The sequence below is a fragment of the Sparus aurata genome, chromosome 1 (genome assembly GCF_900880675.1).
Source record: "Sparus aurata chromosome 1, fSpaAur1.1, whole genome shotgun sequence".
Classification (NCBI taxonomy): domain Eukaryota; kingdom Metazoa; phylum Chordata; class Actinopteri; order Spariformes; family Sparidae; genus Sparus; species Sparus aurata.
Window position 1 is genome coordinate 17355252 of NC_044187.1, and position 18550 is coordinate 17373801.

At 38.0% G+C, this 18550-nt stretch overlaps 3 protein-coding genes across 3 annotated transcripts; 2 read left to right on the forward strand and 1 right to left on the reverse strand.

Moving 5' to 3' along the window:
- The first annotated feature begins 1121 nt into the window (after positions 1-1121).
- odam (odontogenic, ameloblast associated) lies at positions 1122-3811 on the forward strand. Its single transcript, XM_030429036.1, has 10 exons — positions 1122-1230; positions 1342-1414; positions 1503-1538; positions 1638-1685; positions 1766-2011; positions 2100-2153; positions 2246-2368; positions 3052-3084; positions 3317-3400; positions 3550-3811. The coding sequence occupies exons 2-10, from the start codon at positions 1355-1357 to the stop codon at positions 3583-3585; spliced, it is 720 nt and encodes a 239-aa protein (XP_030284896.1). The 5' UTR covers positions 1122-1230; positions 1342-1354; the 3' UTR covers positions 3586-3811.
- A 17-nt stretch (positions 3812-3828) lies between these two features.
- On the reverse strand, positions 3829-9388 carry LOC115588410 (uncharacterized). The gene is made up of 22 exons (XM_030429030.1): positions 9290-9388; positions 9103-9167; positions 8941-8988; positions 7825-7908; positions 7579-7599; positions 6439-6459; positions 6292-6318; positions 6140-6166; positions 5981-6022; positions 5761-5790; positions 5626-5661; positions 5432-5527; positions 5323-5343; positions 5210-5230; positions 5055-5087; positions 4916-4942; positions 4775-4807; positions 4662-4691; positions 4518-4553; positions 4385-4420; positions 4036-4101; positions 3829-3950 (listed from the first exon to the last, which is right to left on the reverse strand). Exons 1-21 carry the CDS (start codon positions 9324-9326, stop codon positions 4048-4050), a joined length of 825 nt encoding a protein of 274 aa, XP_030284890.1. The 5' UTR covers positions 9327-9388; the 3' UTR covers positions 3829-3950; positions 4036-4047.
- Positions 9389-13003: 3615 nt separating this feature from the next.
- Positions 13004-14084, forward strand: LOC115589594 (threonine-rich protein-like). The gene is made up of 4 exons (XM_030430581.1): positions 13004-13071; positions 13186-13259; positions 13382-13444; positions 13584-14084. The coding sequence occupies exons 2-4, from the start codon at positions 13203-13205 to the stop codon at positions 13752-13754; spliced, it is 291 nt and encodes a 96-aa protein (XP_030286441.1). The 5' UTR covers positions 13004-13071; positions 13186-13202; the 3' UTR covers positions 13755-14084.
- Positions 14085-18550: the final 4466 nt, after the last annotated feature.

The following is an 18550-nucleotide window of genomic DNA, read 5'->3' on the forward strand; positions in this document are numbered from 1 at the left end:
TGTACTTTTGCGCCACTACATTTATCTAATCATTTAAGCTAGTTTTAACATGCGATGCTGTATCAGAGCCGAAGAGGCCTATTTTTAAATGTTTTTATTTGATAGAAAATCAGATTTTAAATAAATACAAAGATAACATTACGGCCATTTACTTTTATCATCATTATTATAATATTGTTATCATTATATTTACTATTATCATATGCATGACATTTACTTTTATCAAAGGCATAATTAACCATGATATTTTTACATTTACTTAACAATGACTTCTTTTTACAACACTGTATTTGAGTAACTGCATTTGTTTTTTTATATAGAGATTCTTGCCTTATTGGCTCTTTTACTGATAGCAGACCTGCATACATTTGAGTTACAAAAAAATATCTGCTGGGAAAAAAGTCTATTGAGTCACCATTCAAGTTTAAAAGCAAGGGCAAGCGAGTACATGAAACTGAAAATCATCAAATGCACAGGTGCATAAAAAGAAATTGCCCTCAAATTCCTTTTCAAGATAAAGTGCTCTCTGTCATACATTTGCACAATCTGTCCAGACAGACTCACAAACAGCATTCCATTTTTTCCCCTCAGCATCAACCCTAACTCATTAAACAATTAGGTGCAGTGACTGACCAATTAGATGCCAACATTAGTCAGAGCAAGATAAACGAGTCGTGACAAATGTCTGATTATAAGCTCTCAGCTTCTGTTTTCCTTTTTTTTTTTTTTTTTTTTTTTCTCATGACAGAGACAAAAATCCTGTCGGCCTCAATGTCTGTAATTACACCCTGAAACGCTGCACTTTTAACATACACACATAAAGTTTACTTAAGTACAGATACAAAGAGTGAAATATGTGCACAGGCCTCCTACACTGGATGTCACTCAGTTCTGATCCATTGAAAGCAAAACAGTCACCGAAAATCTGGCATTTTATGGACGTCTTTCACACAGAATATTCTAAATTCATATTCTTTAGAGATGTGTTAATGACTTGACACAGACCACGTCACGGCGTTTAGAGACATGACTTACGCCTAATGACATACTTAGCCGCTCTATGTTGTAAGTGTCTCAGTCTGTTGCCATGAGAAACGTCTGTCACACTGACCACACATTGTCTGGATCGGTTGGCTGTGGACTACAACAGCTCATATGGACAGGGTTTAAAAGGGACCTGGACAAGGTGAGGAGGCACGCAGACAGTGAACGCAAGAAGCAAAGAAAACGGTAAAATCATTTTCTAACGCTCGTTCTTTCGTTGAAGTGAAATGGTAGAATGCATTTTCCAAAACTTGATGAAAGTATATGAATTGGTGGAGCTTATTTTTTCCTTTACAGCCTGTAGGACATCATGAAGCTCCAGACTGCCCTTCTGTTGGTCTGTCTTTTCAGGACAAGCTTTGCTCTTCCAGTAAGTTTTGCTAAAATACATGATTCTCATATCTTTTCAAATGGCTGAGATGAGTTAGATGTCTTATGTTTTAATGTTTGTTTTACAGGTTCAGATTGGGATTCTTGCAAGCAACAGTAACGAGGTAAATATAGCTGTTTTTAAACTTTCATGTTTGTGGTTGCAAAGCAAAACTCTAGGAATATTATTACCAAATTTAATGCAACCATATTTGTGTGCTCAGATCCTGAGACTGAATGGATTGACTCTCGCAGCACTTGGACAAGCACAGGTACTGGAAGTTTATCAACATGAATAATATGTGTATAAAAAAAAGAAAAAGAAAACTGAATCGAGTGCCTTCTTCTCCAGGCGTCATCACTTCTACCACAGTTTGTGCTACAGCAGCAGCCCGATGTCCTGCTCACTCCACAGATGGTGAACTTGAACCCTCAATTGGCCAGTCCCTTTGGCCCCCAGGGGCCCCAGCTGATGTTCCCCAACCAGGGCAACCAGCTAACGCCGATGATCTTCCCCAACGGCCAGCAAGAGCAGTTTGGGCTTCCACAGGACCCCAACGCTGCTAATGTCCCTCAGCAGGCCCAAAGCCCTGTTCAGGTACAACAAAGCAGCATGGAGATACAGTGATATGGCTCTCCCGTAGGTCATGTGGGGAAACTAAAGAGTGTTTGTGAATGTCTTTCAGATGTTTCCACATTTCCAGTTCCCGTATGGATACCCCCAGTTCCCCAGACAGCAGGTATGAAGTAAAACATATTTACCTGTAGGCAAATCTCAATGGGTTTATGGAGACACCGCACTGCAGATTTTTATGGCTTCTATCATCCACAGGGCTTCAATTACTTTGTGCCTCCTTACGGGTATCCTCAGCAGAGGAACACTGCGGTGCTGCAGCCCAACAACGGCCAGCAAACCCTGGAGAGAACCACACAGAGACCACAGCTCCCTCTGCAGGTGAGGGATGCAAGATGACATGAAGTAAAAAAGAAGAAGGGGCCGACTTTTGCACGTGTCGCTGAACAAGTGTGATTCCATTCTTACTTTTTATGAAGATTTGTCGGCACATAAGTGTTCAGTACACGTAAACTTCCCTTTGCCTCAGTGAACTGAGGTTAAAGGCCAAAGCAGCAGACTGTAATGACTAAAGACTTAATTATAATAACACAGCTGCGGATGTTGATTCATGTGCGGTGACTGTGATGCAATGTTGACAGTCTGCCATATCAGCCGCAGCTGTCTGTCTGCTTTAGCTGTGGACTGCTGAAATCACGTCAGCTCGGTCGTTTCATCAATAAATAAGTGTTAAGTAACTGTATCTGCACTGCCAACTGAGACCTGTCACAGCTTATAAGTTTCATTGTTCAGTAAGACTGTTATTTTATTTTAGTCTAATTTATTGCTTGTCAGGTTTGTGCAGATGGTGCATTTGACATAGATGTCATAGGTGTGGTTTATTTGTATACTGCATGTTTTTAGATAAGATTTTCTTTTTTCAGTCCCACAATGGCGAAATTTGCATTGTTGCATCAGCAAAGGGGACAGCAAAATAAATATAGGCATCAATAAAACCCAGTAAAAAAAGCAAGTTATGAATTTACTTTCGTGTTGTTATCTTTCTGTGTATCTTCCCATTTTAGCAAGCTTCGCAACCTAAGGTGCAAACAGAAAAAGTGAGTAGACTAAATATTTTCATATACATGTTATCCTTTATATATATATATATATATATATATATATATATATATATACTCATACTGTGCAACAATCCTGTGCATATTCCTGAATGTATCCTGTGCATCCAGCTCTCTGTAACATACAGTGATTACCAATGAAAGAGACATGTATGCACCAGTTAAGTTGAATTTCTATGTTTTTGTAACTTTCTCTAACTTTCTGTGTCAGACATGGCCACATGGGACACACAAAGAGTCAACTACAATCCCTCCTGATCCTCGTGGAGACGCATCCGGCCCGGGAATCGATGAGGTATCATGTAATACAATGATGCTCAACCATTAAAGCTTCCGTACAATCATGTGTATGCAGACTAACACAAAATATTAGCTTCAGTTTTATGCCACTGTCATTTATTTGTGCAGGATCTTTTTAAACAACTTTTTCTTTCTTTCCTCCAGGGCACCTCTAACTTCCCCTTCCTGTTCGAGCCTTAGACTTCACTTGGGAAATAACGACAACGTGATCAGGCAAAAATTAATTTCATTGTACTCGTCCACAGTCGCTCATTCTCCTGCGAAATGTGCTGGAGTGTGTGATTCATCTAAATACAATTCATTTGGACTCAATTATTTTTGTATTACACTGAAACTGTCTCGCTCATTTCAGGAATCTGCACCACACTTTCCGAACATGACAAATAAAAGATGTTTGCCAAACTGATTTGATCAAGAATTTTATTGTGGCACTTTTACAGGCCGATGCTGAATTACATGAGTCATTTCCCAGAATACACCACGGGAAAGAAAGCCATAGTCTTCTTTAAAGTTGGCTCATCCAACTTGTAGATGTTGGTGTCATCCTGGGGAAAGAGCGAGAGAAGAAAATGAGTCAGCAGCAGGATCCGGGTAATTAATCACAGTTAGTGTTGCCATTACCGCCCTCACCTTTTATAGTTGTCAGTAAACATCTTCTGAATAGTCTTCCTCTTCAACAAGCTCAGCAGGCCCCACCTTGAAAGGTAAGAAAGTTGGTCAAATTAACCCCACAAGCCAAATTGTTCTATTAATAGGCTGATTCTAAAATAAAACTGTGCACACTATCTCATTTCAATTTAACCTGAAGTAGAAGGTGTATGACTAAAAGATTTACTGGTGATTAAATAACTGCACATGCCTTTTGGAACAGCTAAAGGAGATTAGGGATGGGCAGCAAGAATTTCGCATTTTATAGACAAATGTTATATAGAAAATAGATTCAGACATATACGTGGCACCATGTGCTTACTGTACTTACACACTTCACAAGCCCATACTCGATGGAGACTTGGTTCTTGAATTGGATAAAATGAGAAATGATGGTTATTATGGAGGACAAACAAAGTCAGCACAGACATCATCGTCATACTTTAGTAGGCGAGGAAGATTACCGGCTGTGCGGCGGTGTAGTTGAGCTTCACATATTGCTGAGATTGAGATGAGGAGAAACAAAGATCAAACTCAGAATAATTCTCTTTAAACCATATGGTTGAATAAAAAATAAGTCTCTTTGACAGAAATTAACATTAGCATACCCGAGGCTTTGGACGCCCGCGCAACTCTCTCTGTAGAAAAATCAACAGCGACAATCAAACCAGCTGAGTGACAGTGTAACAAGTGCTATGAAGAGTTAAATGACTTTTTATACCATTTGGGGATGTTGAGGTCCTCTTCCAATATGCTATGGACAGATTGTTAGTCATTAGTATTCATTAATCTTTATAGTCTTTGAGTCTTCATCTGTGGTAATAAAACAAAATATTTGAAAATTGATTCTTCAGTCACCTACCTTTGGAATCAGAAATATGTTCTCTCCCTGCGAGATTTCAAACGGAAAGTCAGTTGAGTCATAACATCTCATAAGAAAACTAAAAAAGAATTGAAGTTAAAACTTCCTTAATATGAAGTGAATAAATATTATTGATTACCTCCTTCAGGGTCACATCAGTGCCGTTCTGCAGCTGAAAACAACAAAATTGGTTGACAAAATTGTAATATTCAGTGAAGCTACTGCTTCTGTCAGTTCACACACACAGTGTGCTGGTATTGTATATGATTTTTTTTATTCTACTCATGATCTTACCTGAAATGTCACGTTGTCAACCTGAAAGAACATCACAAACACAAGAAAATCTGAGTTTTTGCCAACTGTTGAAAGAGCGTTAATATCGCATCGACAGGTGACAGTGGACCTACCTTGAAAGCAGGGGAAAACACCTGAGACAAGAAGGAAACAATTGTTAAATTAATCATATTTTGTATTTAAATACAGCTTTAGTGTCAATTAGTTTTAATGTGAGCTTACAAGGTTCCTCTTCTTGGGCTGCCCGTTGCCTCTTGAACCTCCTTGAGGTCTCCCAAAATGCTTGCTGAGCCCACGAAGAGGGATGGCAGCAGGAACCTGTGTGACACATTTTAAATTTAAATGCCAAATATTATACAGGAAATGTATTCAGATATTTACATGATGACATATGCTGACAAATTGTCTGTACTCACAAATTTCACAACCCCATACTCAACGCAGACTTGATTCTTCAAAATGGAAAAAGAGAACATTTGGGTTATTCTTGAGGACAAACGAGGTAAACACAGACATCATCTTCAATCTGTAGTGGGTGGTGAGGAGATTACCAGTTCTGTGTAGTTGAGCTTCACATATTGCTGAAATTGAGATGAGGAGAGAGAAAATCACAGGGCAGTTGTCTTAAAATAAAATAAAACATCCAACCAATTAAATATTGTCTGTAAACCATACAACCAAAAACAACAAATAACAACAGGCCAGATTAAAACAGCGAATATCAAACAAGCAAAGTGTTACTGTGATAATCACTACAAAGAGTTAAATTACTTTTTGAAGATGATGGCGAGGTCCTCTTCCTCCAGCCTGTGGCTAGAGATGGTCAACCATTAGTATTCATTAATAATATAAGTAATCTTTCTTGTCTTTCTTCTGTTTATTAACTGTGATGAAACTTGACTTTTCTAAATTGATTCTTCAGTCACCTACCTCCAGCATCACAAATTTGTTCTCCCCCTGCAAAAGTGTCACACACAGGGTCAGTGGAATCATGCCATTCAATAAGATGGTGTAATTTAAAACATAAGGCTAAAAGGTTTTTTCGTGAAAGTGAGACCAGGTGACTAAAACATATCGCTTACCTCCTTCAGGCTCACAGCGGAGACATTCTATGGATGAAAGCAACATGTTTGTTTAAAAATGTGTAATATTCAGCCAAACCACTGCTCTGCCACTTCAAACATACACTTTATTGTACATTACAGATTTTTTTAAAATCACGATCTTACCTGAAATGTCACGTTGTCAACCTGGAAAAAAGAATTGATAGAAAATGAGATTATTTCCAACTAGCAGTCAATATCACATACACTCTTATCTGAAATAAGTTGACTTTACTAGAAAACTGCGTGGAAACCAGTGTGCCTTAACCCCTTAGCGTGAAACTAATCAGGTCTACTTGTATAAACTTAGACACACAATTCAATGTAGTAGACATTGTCAATTTACATTAGCATGCTTTACTCAAATTCAGCATTTCACATAAATCATTTATTTTTGAGACTCCAGTGTCTAAAAATAATAATCATAACATATATATATACATATATATATATATATATATATATATATATATATATATATATATATATATATATATATATATATATATATATATATTATATTATATTAAAGATACACATCAAGTTTAAATCATGTTGAAAAAGAAAAGTTTTTTTTAACTCTCATTTAACAATGCATGCTGGGAAGACTGTAAATTTGCTGCAGATCAGGCCCCTCCCTCCCCATACATAAACTTAACATTCTAAGTAATATGTGCTTCACATGATCATTGTACTCTGTCGATTGGACATTCTGACTTTGTGGCAAGCCTGGCTATAAGATGAGGCCATAAGATGAGACTGTTGTTCACTCATGATGGACTAATATGGACACATGTGCAGACACACATGTAATCTGTATGTACTGTCTAGAGCTTGAATTCAGCTCTGTATGCTACTGCTGTAATATGTTTTGTCAAAGGTCATAAGAAAAGAAAAAAAGAGAAGAAAAGAAAAAGTAAATTGCAAAAGACAAGAAAAGATCAGGATGAAGATTTTATCCTGTGGGTAATGGGGGCGGGACTTGATAAGCTTTGGCTTCTCCCGCTTTTTTTTTTTTTCCCTTTCGGCCATGTGTGTTGTATTATTTGAACAATGATGAAATGTGATGTTTATGAATTGACATGCCCGAAATAAATAACATAAATAAAAGTACTGCATTTTTCACCTGATTAGTGCAAACAACTAATTTAATTTTTCAATGGCTGATGGGTTTCAGAAAACATCAAAGAATAATTACCGAGAGCTCAAAAGTTAAATTTAAACTAAACCTGGGTTTACAATGGAGAGAGACATCAGTGGGCTTACCTTGAAAACAGGGGAACACTCCTAAAACAAGAGACAGGTATATTATATTTTTACAATAATACAGAACAATACCAGTTTGTCACTTTTTTTTTTTAAGTAGGTATAATAGTGCTTCCCGATTAAATTCAAAAGCAACAGACGTACAATTTAGGCACAATATTAAAGTGAAAAATAAAAGCTATTACAACATAATTAGCTTTAATTTCAATACAACTAAAGTGACATTGCATTTAATTGTGAGCTTACAAATGAACCGCTGAACTTGCTGTTGCCTCTTGATGGTCCAGGATATCTCCAAAAATACTTGCTCGATCCAGGTTTACCAGGAACCTGTGTGAAGCAAAGATAAAATGATTAGTACAGTAAACGACTGTCTAAAAACGGTTAGGTAATGGCATCGCAGCGGGTCTCGTTAACCTTTATATACAATAAGTGATTTACCTATACCTTAGTGTAACCGGGTCACATTTACATCTTGCTCGTTAACGCATATCACAAAAACAGTTAAAATCCTACGTGATGACCAAGATTAAGTTGCAAATGCTGCAAAGCTCTTTTTTTCAATCGCATCTGTAGATTCCTTTAGCCCCTGGAGATAATCTATATGTCTATTTTACATCCTAATCTTATTGTTGATACTTTGTTCTGCACAAGAGTGCTGTAGTATGATGCCTAAAACCTGGAAATCAGTTAGCATTTCTGATCTTTCGGTTCCATTGTCTCAAAGGTAATGTTTTTTTTGGTTTTTTTTATCTATTAATTTTTGGTTAAATGCCCCAAATAAGGTCTGTGTTAACCACAGGCTTAAGGTATTTACATATTTGTTCAACAATATAACATTAGTCAATAAATGTCCTACAGTTCAATTATAAGGTGCTTACATGTCTTTAAACAGTGGTTATAAATGAGTGGCTAAATGAAACTACAGAAGGTGTTATTAAATGTCATCATGCTTCTTTACAGGTTAGCTTTACTGTGTATTGTTACTAGTCTCCAGTGAGATGTGTGTATCGTTTTTAACAATCCATTTGGTTGGTCTTCACAATTCATTGACTTTGCTAGTTGACGGTTCTCCCAATATCGCCTCCTTCTCCACATAGATTTCAGCTTAAAATATGTATAAAGTTGTTTTTAACAGCCAGCTTAAAGGTAAAGTAAGCTAAGGTAAAGGAGGCGATCAACAAAGAGATCAAGGTGTCTTTATTATGAACCAACACAACACAGAAGCCACTGATCACATAACTATAAAGAAGCATCTGAGCAATTTTTTTTATGTATCTAGACTACAAGCATGTTTCCTAAACAGAAAACAAGACTGAATCACAGTTAAGTAATAATTATTTAAGTTAAATCACCACATACCCATCCTGGGCGGCCAGACCCTCCAACATCTGGGGCATTGTCACCGCGCTAAAGGCAGGAAGAGGTAATTCAGTGAGAACAGAAAACAATTTGAATAACCAGTTTAAAACATAAAACTTCTCCTTCGTAATCTGAATTTTCATCATCAAAAAAAATACTCACATGAGCAGCAACTGCCGACAAAAATAAAACTGCAATACACAAGAAATGCATTGTTTCTGAAGAACCTGTAAGAAAATAGCATTATTGATATTACACTGAACTATATGAATGAACCTTACCTGTTTATGCTTTAAAACAGATCAGGACATTTCACATAGAGTCTCTTAGCACCAACTGTACCACTCACCTGTGCTGTACAAGTATGTGTGTGGCTCATCATGCATCGACGCTTATATCATATGTCAATCATTGAGACACACCTCAGATTTCTCAAAACGAGACTGCTTAGTCACACTCCATCATCTGCAGCTTCACACCTTGTTTGGTAACATCTGCCTGAGTTGACTTTGATCCCTGTTCTTAGCAACTACTCATGAGGACAGAGAAATCTAAAATCCAATGGAAAATTCCAATAGGGTTTTTGACGAGGGAACCAGGGAGATGCTAACGTCCGGGTTAGCCTACAAAAACATGTCATCCCTTCAGCGCTCTACTGAGGTTTTTAGGGCAGGCTGCAACACACTGCCTGTTGCCTGTTTAATGGTCCGATCTGTGAGCTGCTTAGGCCAACAGTTTGTATGGCTGGGATGGGGCTTTATTTTAAAGTCCAAAAGAGAAGCCCTCGTTTCCGGTCTGATTTAGCAACACACATACTTTCAGACATCATGAAAGACTTGGATGTCAACAGGTGTGTGTGTGTGTGTGTGTGTGTGTATGTGTGCTGAAATCCTACAAAGATGACTCACACATCAGTTGATGAGTATGTCATCCTATAGGGCAGGATCCGTAGCATAACTCTGTTATTGAATGTCTTTTTGTGAGTAAGGATTTGAGTTTACAAAAGCAAAAAAAGTATAAGAGATGTCAAAGTCAAAATCTATCAATGGTAAACCACCAACATGTGATTCTGTCCATTTAACAAGAAGCTATTCTAACAAAATACCTGAATAGTTGATGGAAAAAAAAGCTTGCACAAAGAACATGAAGGCTTTCACATGAATCATGTCGAGGGCAAAACCACTTCACTGTTTCCCAACAGCTATTAGATTAGTTCAGAGTCTGAGAGTTCAGAGATTAGTTCTGAGTTTAGGATAATCCCCCAATAGAAATCATTTCATCACATTTCAAGCGAGGACAAATGTCAAAACACCTGTGACAGCTGATTGGCCAGATTTTCAATACATAGTGTTCTTAACCTTTCAGTGTAGCGGGCAAAAAAAAAAAAAAAAAGAATTTGGATCAAATCATTAAACCTGTATATAGAGTGTACGTACTTTTCTGCCTTGTTTGTATGTAAAAACAGCAGAACAATATATTTTACAACATTAAACATTCTATTACTGTACAGTACTAATATTCTGAGTGACAATCTCCCAGGTTCCCTGGCAGCTTTACATCTAATAAACTGACAACATGATAAGTCCATTTCATGGCTGTTTTTTTGCTGAACAAAAGCATATCATGCTCGTGGGGTAATGAAAGTTTAAAAGTTGCTGGATAAAAGAGTCCATTGGATTATAATTTGAGACTAATCCAGCTGGATGTACTGCATTATTTGTGAAGTGTTTTATATGTTGTATTTATCATAATGTCCACGTGTCTCTGATCATTACCTGGCCTGTCCACCCCTTAAAATGTGTATGATGAAAATTTCATAATAATCGCAATTTCCCAACATCTCCATATGTTGATGAGACGTCAACAGCTCCTGTAACCGTATATAAGAAAAGCTCAACATTCCCCACTGTGCAAAGACACGTCGAAACAACGTCTTTTTAGGGTCATTTTTGCACGTCCAATCTCGGTCCCGTGAAGATGCAGACTGTGACGCGAGATGGCGTCTTTTTTCCAACGTCTTCCGAACGTACAGTATTGACGTTCCCAGGACCTCCGGATAACGGCTAATTCTAGTGCAAATGAGGTCGTCATCGATGTCTTTTCTACGTTAAATTTAAACTCATTTTAGACAGTTCTTGTAGGCCTACTGTTTCTAGGCTCTGTGCATAACTGCGATGCCATTTCAGAAGGCGGCATGGTGTTCAAAATCGAAAAGCACCTCCGCTTTCATTGTCGGAGTTGAGCCGAAGATGGTTTGAATGTCGCTCGACTGCGAGACAGCAGAGGCGGCGCAGAGTTCGGGTCGAGCAGAACTGGACAACTTGGACCGGGAACTAGTGACAAAGGCTTACAGGAGTGTGTGATGGCGTGACTTCGCTGGAGACTTTTACAAGCTAACTGGTGTTTTTCCGATTTTGTGTGTGACACCAGCGCTTTCACACCGAGTGTGCCCAAGTTGAGTCCTCTGGCAGAGCGCACACTGCGCCTCAAATTCATTATTTTACGGCTTTTAACCAACTGAATTCTGGATGTTCAAGCCAACACTTGTTAAATTTGTTTTTTAAGATTTTTTCTGGCATAGACACCTTTATTAAGCAGTTGACAGATAGGATGTGACATGCAGCAAAGGACTCAGGCCGGAATCGAACCGGGGTCGGCTGCATATATGGCATGCACTCTAAGCACTTGACCACCTGCACGCCACACTTGTTAAATTGAAACTTTCCCATAGTTGTACCAGATTCCGCAGTTGAAGTCTTTCCGGAACTGGTGAAGTGTGTGGCGATAAATTCCGACCGGGCTGTTGGCAAAATGCCGCTTATGTTCCAGGATACTTCAGACAAGTACAACACACAGAGCTGACTGTGAATCTCACCAACACATTTCCCAGAAAACAAAAACAAAAAAGGCGACGACGGAAGTGGTAAATGAACGTACATATTTAAGACCTAAGAACCTGAGCTTCGCTGTGGCTCATTCTGTAAGTGTTTGCTCAATATGAACATCAGCCTTCTTATATTTTGATACAGTTACTGTTATAGTAATAGTAATAGTATAATGTTGGCAATATCAAATGTGTGACTTGTGGATTTTCTGCAGATGGAGGCAGCACACAAACGAGTTGGTCGCTCAAGCTCCGGCTCGAGTTCAAGCTCGGAAGAGGTGAGTGCTTTCTCTGTCCTCTAGAAATCAACATTCAACTCACCTGAACGTCAACTACTATAAATGTCCCTTGAAACTCCTCGGTTGTGTGTTCAACAGTGAATGTTTCTTATTTTCTTGAACTGTACCACCATCCAGGCTACAACTACAACAGCAGCTACAACAGTGAATGCCCAACTGCTCCAGCTCCTTCTTGCCCTCTTACAAACCACCACTGCAGCTACAACTACTACTACAGCTGCTACAACTACTACTACAGCTGCTCCATAATCAGCTTTGTTTTGGGTCAAGTCTTAATGATGCTGTTTTAACCTGAGTGTACTCACACACATTATTTTAGTTCTTGTGGACTTGTAGATCAACACCACTGTATTCTCTGCAGTATGTGCTGAATAAACTTCATCAATGGAAAACATGGACGTAATATCTTTTTATTAAAATCTTTATGTATGACAAACACTAATGAAGCTGTGTAGATCTATTGTGTCTGACTCTTGTGAGCAACACATACTGTACGTACTTCTGACATATTTCTCACCTGATGAAACCTCGGCCGTCTCAGGCAGCTTTACACTTCGATAAATTGACAAAATGAAAAGTCAGTTATGGATATCATGCAGGTTGGTTAAGGACAGTTCCAAATTAGCAAAAACAGAAAAGAATAAAGATGTATAACAATGTGAGACAAATCCAACTGGCTATCATCATTTATTTACAAGGATCATTACAGTAAACACGTTGTATCCATACTGTACAGGTGTGTCTCTGAGAACTATCCAGACTATTTCCTCACCTTAAGCTTTGGATGTGGAAGATTTCATAATATTTGCAATTTCCCAACAATGCAATATGCTGATGAGATGACATCAGATCCTGAAACTGTATAAAGGAAACGTTCAACATTCAGAGAAACACAACAAACCCTCAATCATCTGCAAGACAGTCTGCTGAAGTTCTGAAGATCTGAAGGTAATTGAATATTCAGATTTTTATTTTCTATGTGAGGTTGGTTAAAGGGTGACTTTGCTGATATTTTGGAAAAAACTGTTCATCTGATCAAGTCTATTATTTTCCTTTAAACAGGTCTGATCACTGTAACCATGCTGAAGGAAGTATTTGTGCTTGGATGCCTCCTGAGCCTCGCTCTGGCTCAGCCTGTAAGTGAAACATTCTCATTCTCAGTATCAACACAGGTGTCTTTATATGGTGATACAGTTACTGTTAAGGTAATAGCATAATGTAGGCAGTATCAAATGTGTGACTTGTGCATTTTCTGCAGATGGAGGAAGCACACAAACGAGTTGCTCGGTCAGACTCTAGCTCTAGCTCTGACTCTGATGAGGTGAGTGTTTTCTCTATCCTCTCGAGTTCAACATTCAACACACCTGAATGTCAACGACTGTAAAAATCCTTAAAAACTCCTCTGCTGTATGTTTGACAATTATTTTTTTCTTATTGTCCTGAACTGTACCACCACCCAGGCTACAACTACAACTGCAACTACAACAGCAGCTACAACAGTGAGTCCCCAACTGCTCCAGCTCCTTCTTCAGCTCCTACAACAACTTGCAACCACCACTGCTGCACCTACAACCACCACTGCTGCACCTACAACCACCACTGTAGCTACTACTACTACAGCTCCTCCATAATCACACAGTTAACCTAAAAATAGTATTGTCATGACGCTGTCTTAACCTGAGTGTCAACAGCAGCTGGTTCAACAACAGTTGATCAGCTCATTCTTCAGCTTTTACGGCAATTAACTACTACTGCAGTGCTGACTATTATACTGAATCAGCTACTTCTACCACAAGATAAAGTCTTAAAATCATCCAGCGATCAATAAGTCAGTGACAACCAGTTTTGAATAACAACAACTGCTTTGTTTTTCAGCCAGTTTGTCATGACAGCTGTTTTCTTTCTCTGTATTCTCTGTACAGCCTGCTTAATAAATTTCACAAATGCAAAACCTGAACTGAGTATGTTTGTTTGTCTTGTTTTTCATATGAGACACCCTGATAAAGCTGTGTAGAAAGGTGTGAATCATAGAACTATTGTTAGACAGTTTCACCTGACTGTGTCTGTGTCTGTCTTGTGAGGACTGTGGTCAATATAAGCCAGTTCTGCTGGCAGTTACAAATATTATATGATTTTCTTTTGCAACTCTACATTTATCGACATCTCCTGAAAAACAAGAAAAAGGAAATGGTTGACGTGTTAGAAACATTGTGATTGAACAGGAAAAAGGTTGTTCACATATGTAACAGTCTACATCTCATATGCACATATTTGTAATAAATCTTTACAGAATAGAATTTTAATAAAGAACACATTTTGGCAACAAACAAAGTGCTTTAAATGTCGATGTATACTCTACTGGAACAATAAACTATTAACAGCTAACCTTCATTTGTAGCCTCTCCAGAATTAACCACAAAGAACAATAAAAATCTGAAAATTGCGCAAAAATGACTAACAGTGACCCGGCAGCAGGTGCAACAATCAGCATGCTGCTGGTACAGTCAAAAGAGTTCATGTAAATGTTACGTCCACTCCCGTATTTCATTTTTCTCCAGTTTTTCTATATTGATTTTATCATAGTCTTAAGATGAAGGAAGTTTATTTCCGATGAACCAAACTCTGTCAGATATAAACCAAACCTTCAGTTTCTGTTTGCAAGTGTTGCACATAAAGCTTCTCCTTCTCCTCTTTGAGCAGGAAAACGAGACAGCAAACTGGCAGACAGAGAAAAGATGTAGTCAATATATGTTTATTATTTCTGGACATTCAAGTTCAGCATTTTCCCTTGAGTAAATAAAGGAATACACAAATCATTCAAACTATACTGAAACATTATCAAGCTTTCTCCCTTATATTTATACTGATTTATCATCATATTTTCATTGTATAACTAAAAAGTAATTGATTTTTTTTCTTGCATTAACAAATGACAATGGCAGTACCAGACAATACTAGACTAGAAACCATCTTGCTATGGGATCACAGCAGCCTGATGCCTGTCAACATGTTGATGTTCTGACAATTACTCAGTAATCATTACTATGTTATTACATGTATACTCAGTACTGATAGGTCAAACCACACCCATCTCTAAAAACAACATTTATTTTGATCCAGACCACACAGCTGTAATGTTTTGTGACTGCATCTTGCACAGTTGTGACTTTAATATCATGACAAATATCTGTCCATAGACAGAAGGACATACGGCAAACACCTGACAAAATGCTCAGTTGCTTCTGTGATAGTTCAGGCTACAAAAGTTGTCTGCAGGATCACATTTTACCGCAAGGACACACACACATACACACACCGACAATGGCGAGAACATGAAAAGCCATGAGAAATGAGAAATTGAAGCTTTGGGACTCACTCCCTCCCTGACACACTCTCTAAATCCCAACATTTGTTACAGCCCCACCAAATCCCCAAATATGACACAATAAGATGGCAGAAATGCAAAACCTCCTTCTGACTTCAGAGTGGAAATCCAACAAAGATGACTCACACAGCTACTGATGAGTATATAATCCATAGTGTATTCCTGTCAGATAGGGCAGGTACTATAGGGCAGGTCCTGTTGCATAACTTTGTAAATGTTGAATGTTTTTTGGTGTATTTTGACGGTGAAGCATTAAAGTTTACAAAAGCAAAAGTAGTATAAGAGATGTCAAAGTCAAGATCTATGGTCAACAAAGTCCCACACCAGCAGGCTGACAGACAGCTTCTTCCCCTGGGCCATACAAACTACAAATACGAACGGCCCCCCCCCCCGCCAAGAACAAACCCAATCTACCTCCTCCTACCTCCCTTTAGCACCTTAAAGGGCTATATATATATAATTTATTTATATTTATATTACTATTTGTTCTATGTGTTGCTTTTTTTTATTTGTTGCTGCGGGAGCACCCTAAATTTCATTGTACTCTCCTGTACAATGACAATAAAGACTATTCTATTCTATTCTATTCTCTATCAGTGGTAAACCACCGACATGTGACTTTGTCCATTTAACAAGAAGCTATTCTAACAAAATACCTGAATAGTTGACAGAAAAAAGAAGCTTGCACAAAGAACGTGAAGGCTTTCACATGAATCATGTTTAGGGCAAAACCACTTCACTGTTTCCCAACAGCTATTAGATTAGTTCAGAGTCTGAGAGTTCAGAGATTAGTTCTGAGTTTAGGATAATCCCCCAATAGAATTCATTTCATCACATTTCAAATGAGGAAGAAATATCAAAACACCTGTGACAGCTGATTGACCAGATTTTCTATACATACTGTTCCTAAGCTTTCAGTGTAGCAGGCATTAAGAAAAAAAAGAAAATGGATCAAATCATTAAACCTGTATATAGAACATATGTAATGTACGTCCTTTCTGCCTTGTTTGTATGTTAAAACATCAGAAAAACATAGTTTACAACATTAAACATTGTATTACTGTACAGTAATATTCTGAGTGACAATCTCTGATTAGTTGTACTTCTTTACAGGTGCTTGTCATTTCTCATTTTCATACAAGGTTCCCTGGCAGCTTTACATCTGATAAACTGGCAACATGATAAGTCCATTTCATGGCTGATTTTTTGCTGAACAAAAGCATATCATGCACATGGGGTAAGGAAAGTTGAAAAGTGGCTCAATAAAAGAGTCCATTGGATTACAATTTGAGACTAATCCAGCTGGCTATACTGCATTATTTATGAAGTGTAATATATGTTGTATTTATCATAATGTCCAGGTGTCTCTGATCATTACCTGGCCTGTCCACCCCTTAAAATGTGTATGATGAAAATTTCATAATAATCGCAATTTCCCAACATCTCCATATGTTGATGAGATGTCAACAGCTCCTGTAACCGTATATAAGAAAAGCTCAACATTCAGAGCAACATGACAACATCGTGGCCGAGACAGTCTGCTGAAATTGACTTGAGGGTAATTAGTGTTTTGTTTTTGTATTTTTTGTGCGTAATTTTGCCGATTTTCTTACCAAAGCTCTTCATCTGATCAAGTCTTTATCATTTTCTTTTCAACAGGTCTGATCACTGTAACCATGCTGAAGGTAGCACTTGTTCTTGGGTGCCTCCTGAGCTTCGCTTTGGCTCATCCTGTAAGTGTTTGCTCAATATAAACATCAGCCTTCTTATATTTTGATACAGTTACTGTTATAGTAATAGTAATAGTATAATGTTGGCAATATCAAATGTGTGACTTGTGGATTTTCTGCAGATGGAGGCAGCACACAAAAGAGTTGCTCGCTCAAGCTCCGGCTCGAGTTCAAGCTCGGAAGAGGTGAGTGCTTTCTCTGTCCTCTAGAAATCAACATTCAACTCACCTGAACGTCAACGACTGTAAATGTCCCTCGAAACTCCTCGGCTGTGTGTTCAACAGTGAATGTTTCTGATTTTCTTGAACTGTACCACCATCCAGGCTACAACTACAACAGCATCTACAACAGTGAATGCCCAGCTGCTCCAGCTCCTTCTTGCCCTCTTACAAACTACCACTGCAGCTACAACTACTACTACAGCTGCTCCATAGTCACAACATAAATCTAAAAATAGCATTAATGGTTTTGACTTTTTAATCAGCTTTGTTTTGGGTCAAGTCTTAATGATGCTGTTTTAACCTGAGTGTACTCACACACATTATTTTAGTTCTTGTGGACTTGTAGATCAACACCACTGTATTCTCTGCAGTATGTGCTGAATAAACTTCATCAATGGAAAACATGGACGTAATATCTTTTTATTAAAATCTTTATGTATGACAAACATTAATGAAGCTGTGTAGATCTATTGTGTCTGACTCTTGTGAGCAACACATACTGTACGTACTTCTGACATATTTCTCACCTGATGAAACCTCGGCCGTCTCAGGCAGCTTTACACTTCGATAAATTGACAAAATGAAAAGTCAGTTATGGATATCATGCAGGTTGGTTAAGGACAGTTCCAAATGAGCAAAAACAGAAAAGAATAAAGATGTATAACAATGTGAGACAAATCCAACTGGCTATCATCATTTATTTACAAGGATCATTACAGTAAACACGTTGTATCCATACTGTACAGGTGTGTCTCTGAGAACTATCCAGACTATTTCCTCACCTTAAGCTTTGGATGTGGAAGATTTCATAATATTTGCAATTTCCCAACAATGCAATATGCTGATGAGATGACATCAGATCCTGAAACTGTATAAAGGAAACGTTCAACATTCAGAGAAACACAACAAACCCTCAATCATCTGCAAGACAGTCTGCTGAAGTTCTGAAGATCTGAAGGTAATTGAATATTCAGATTTTTATTTTCTATGTGAGGTTGGTTAAAGGGTGACTTTGCTGATATTTTGGAAAAAACTGTTCATCTGATCAAGTCTATTATTTTCCTTTAAACAGGTCTGATCACTGTAACCAT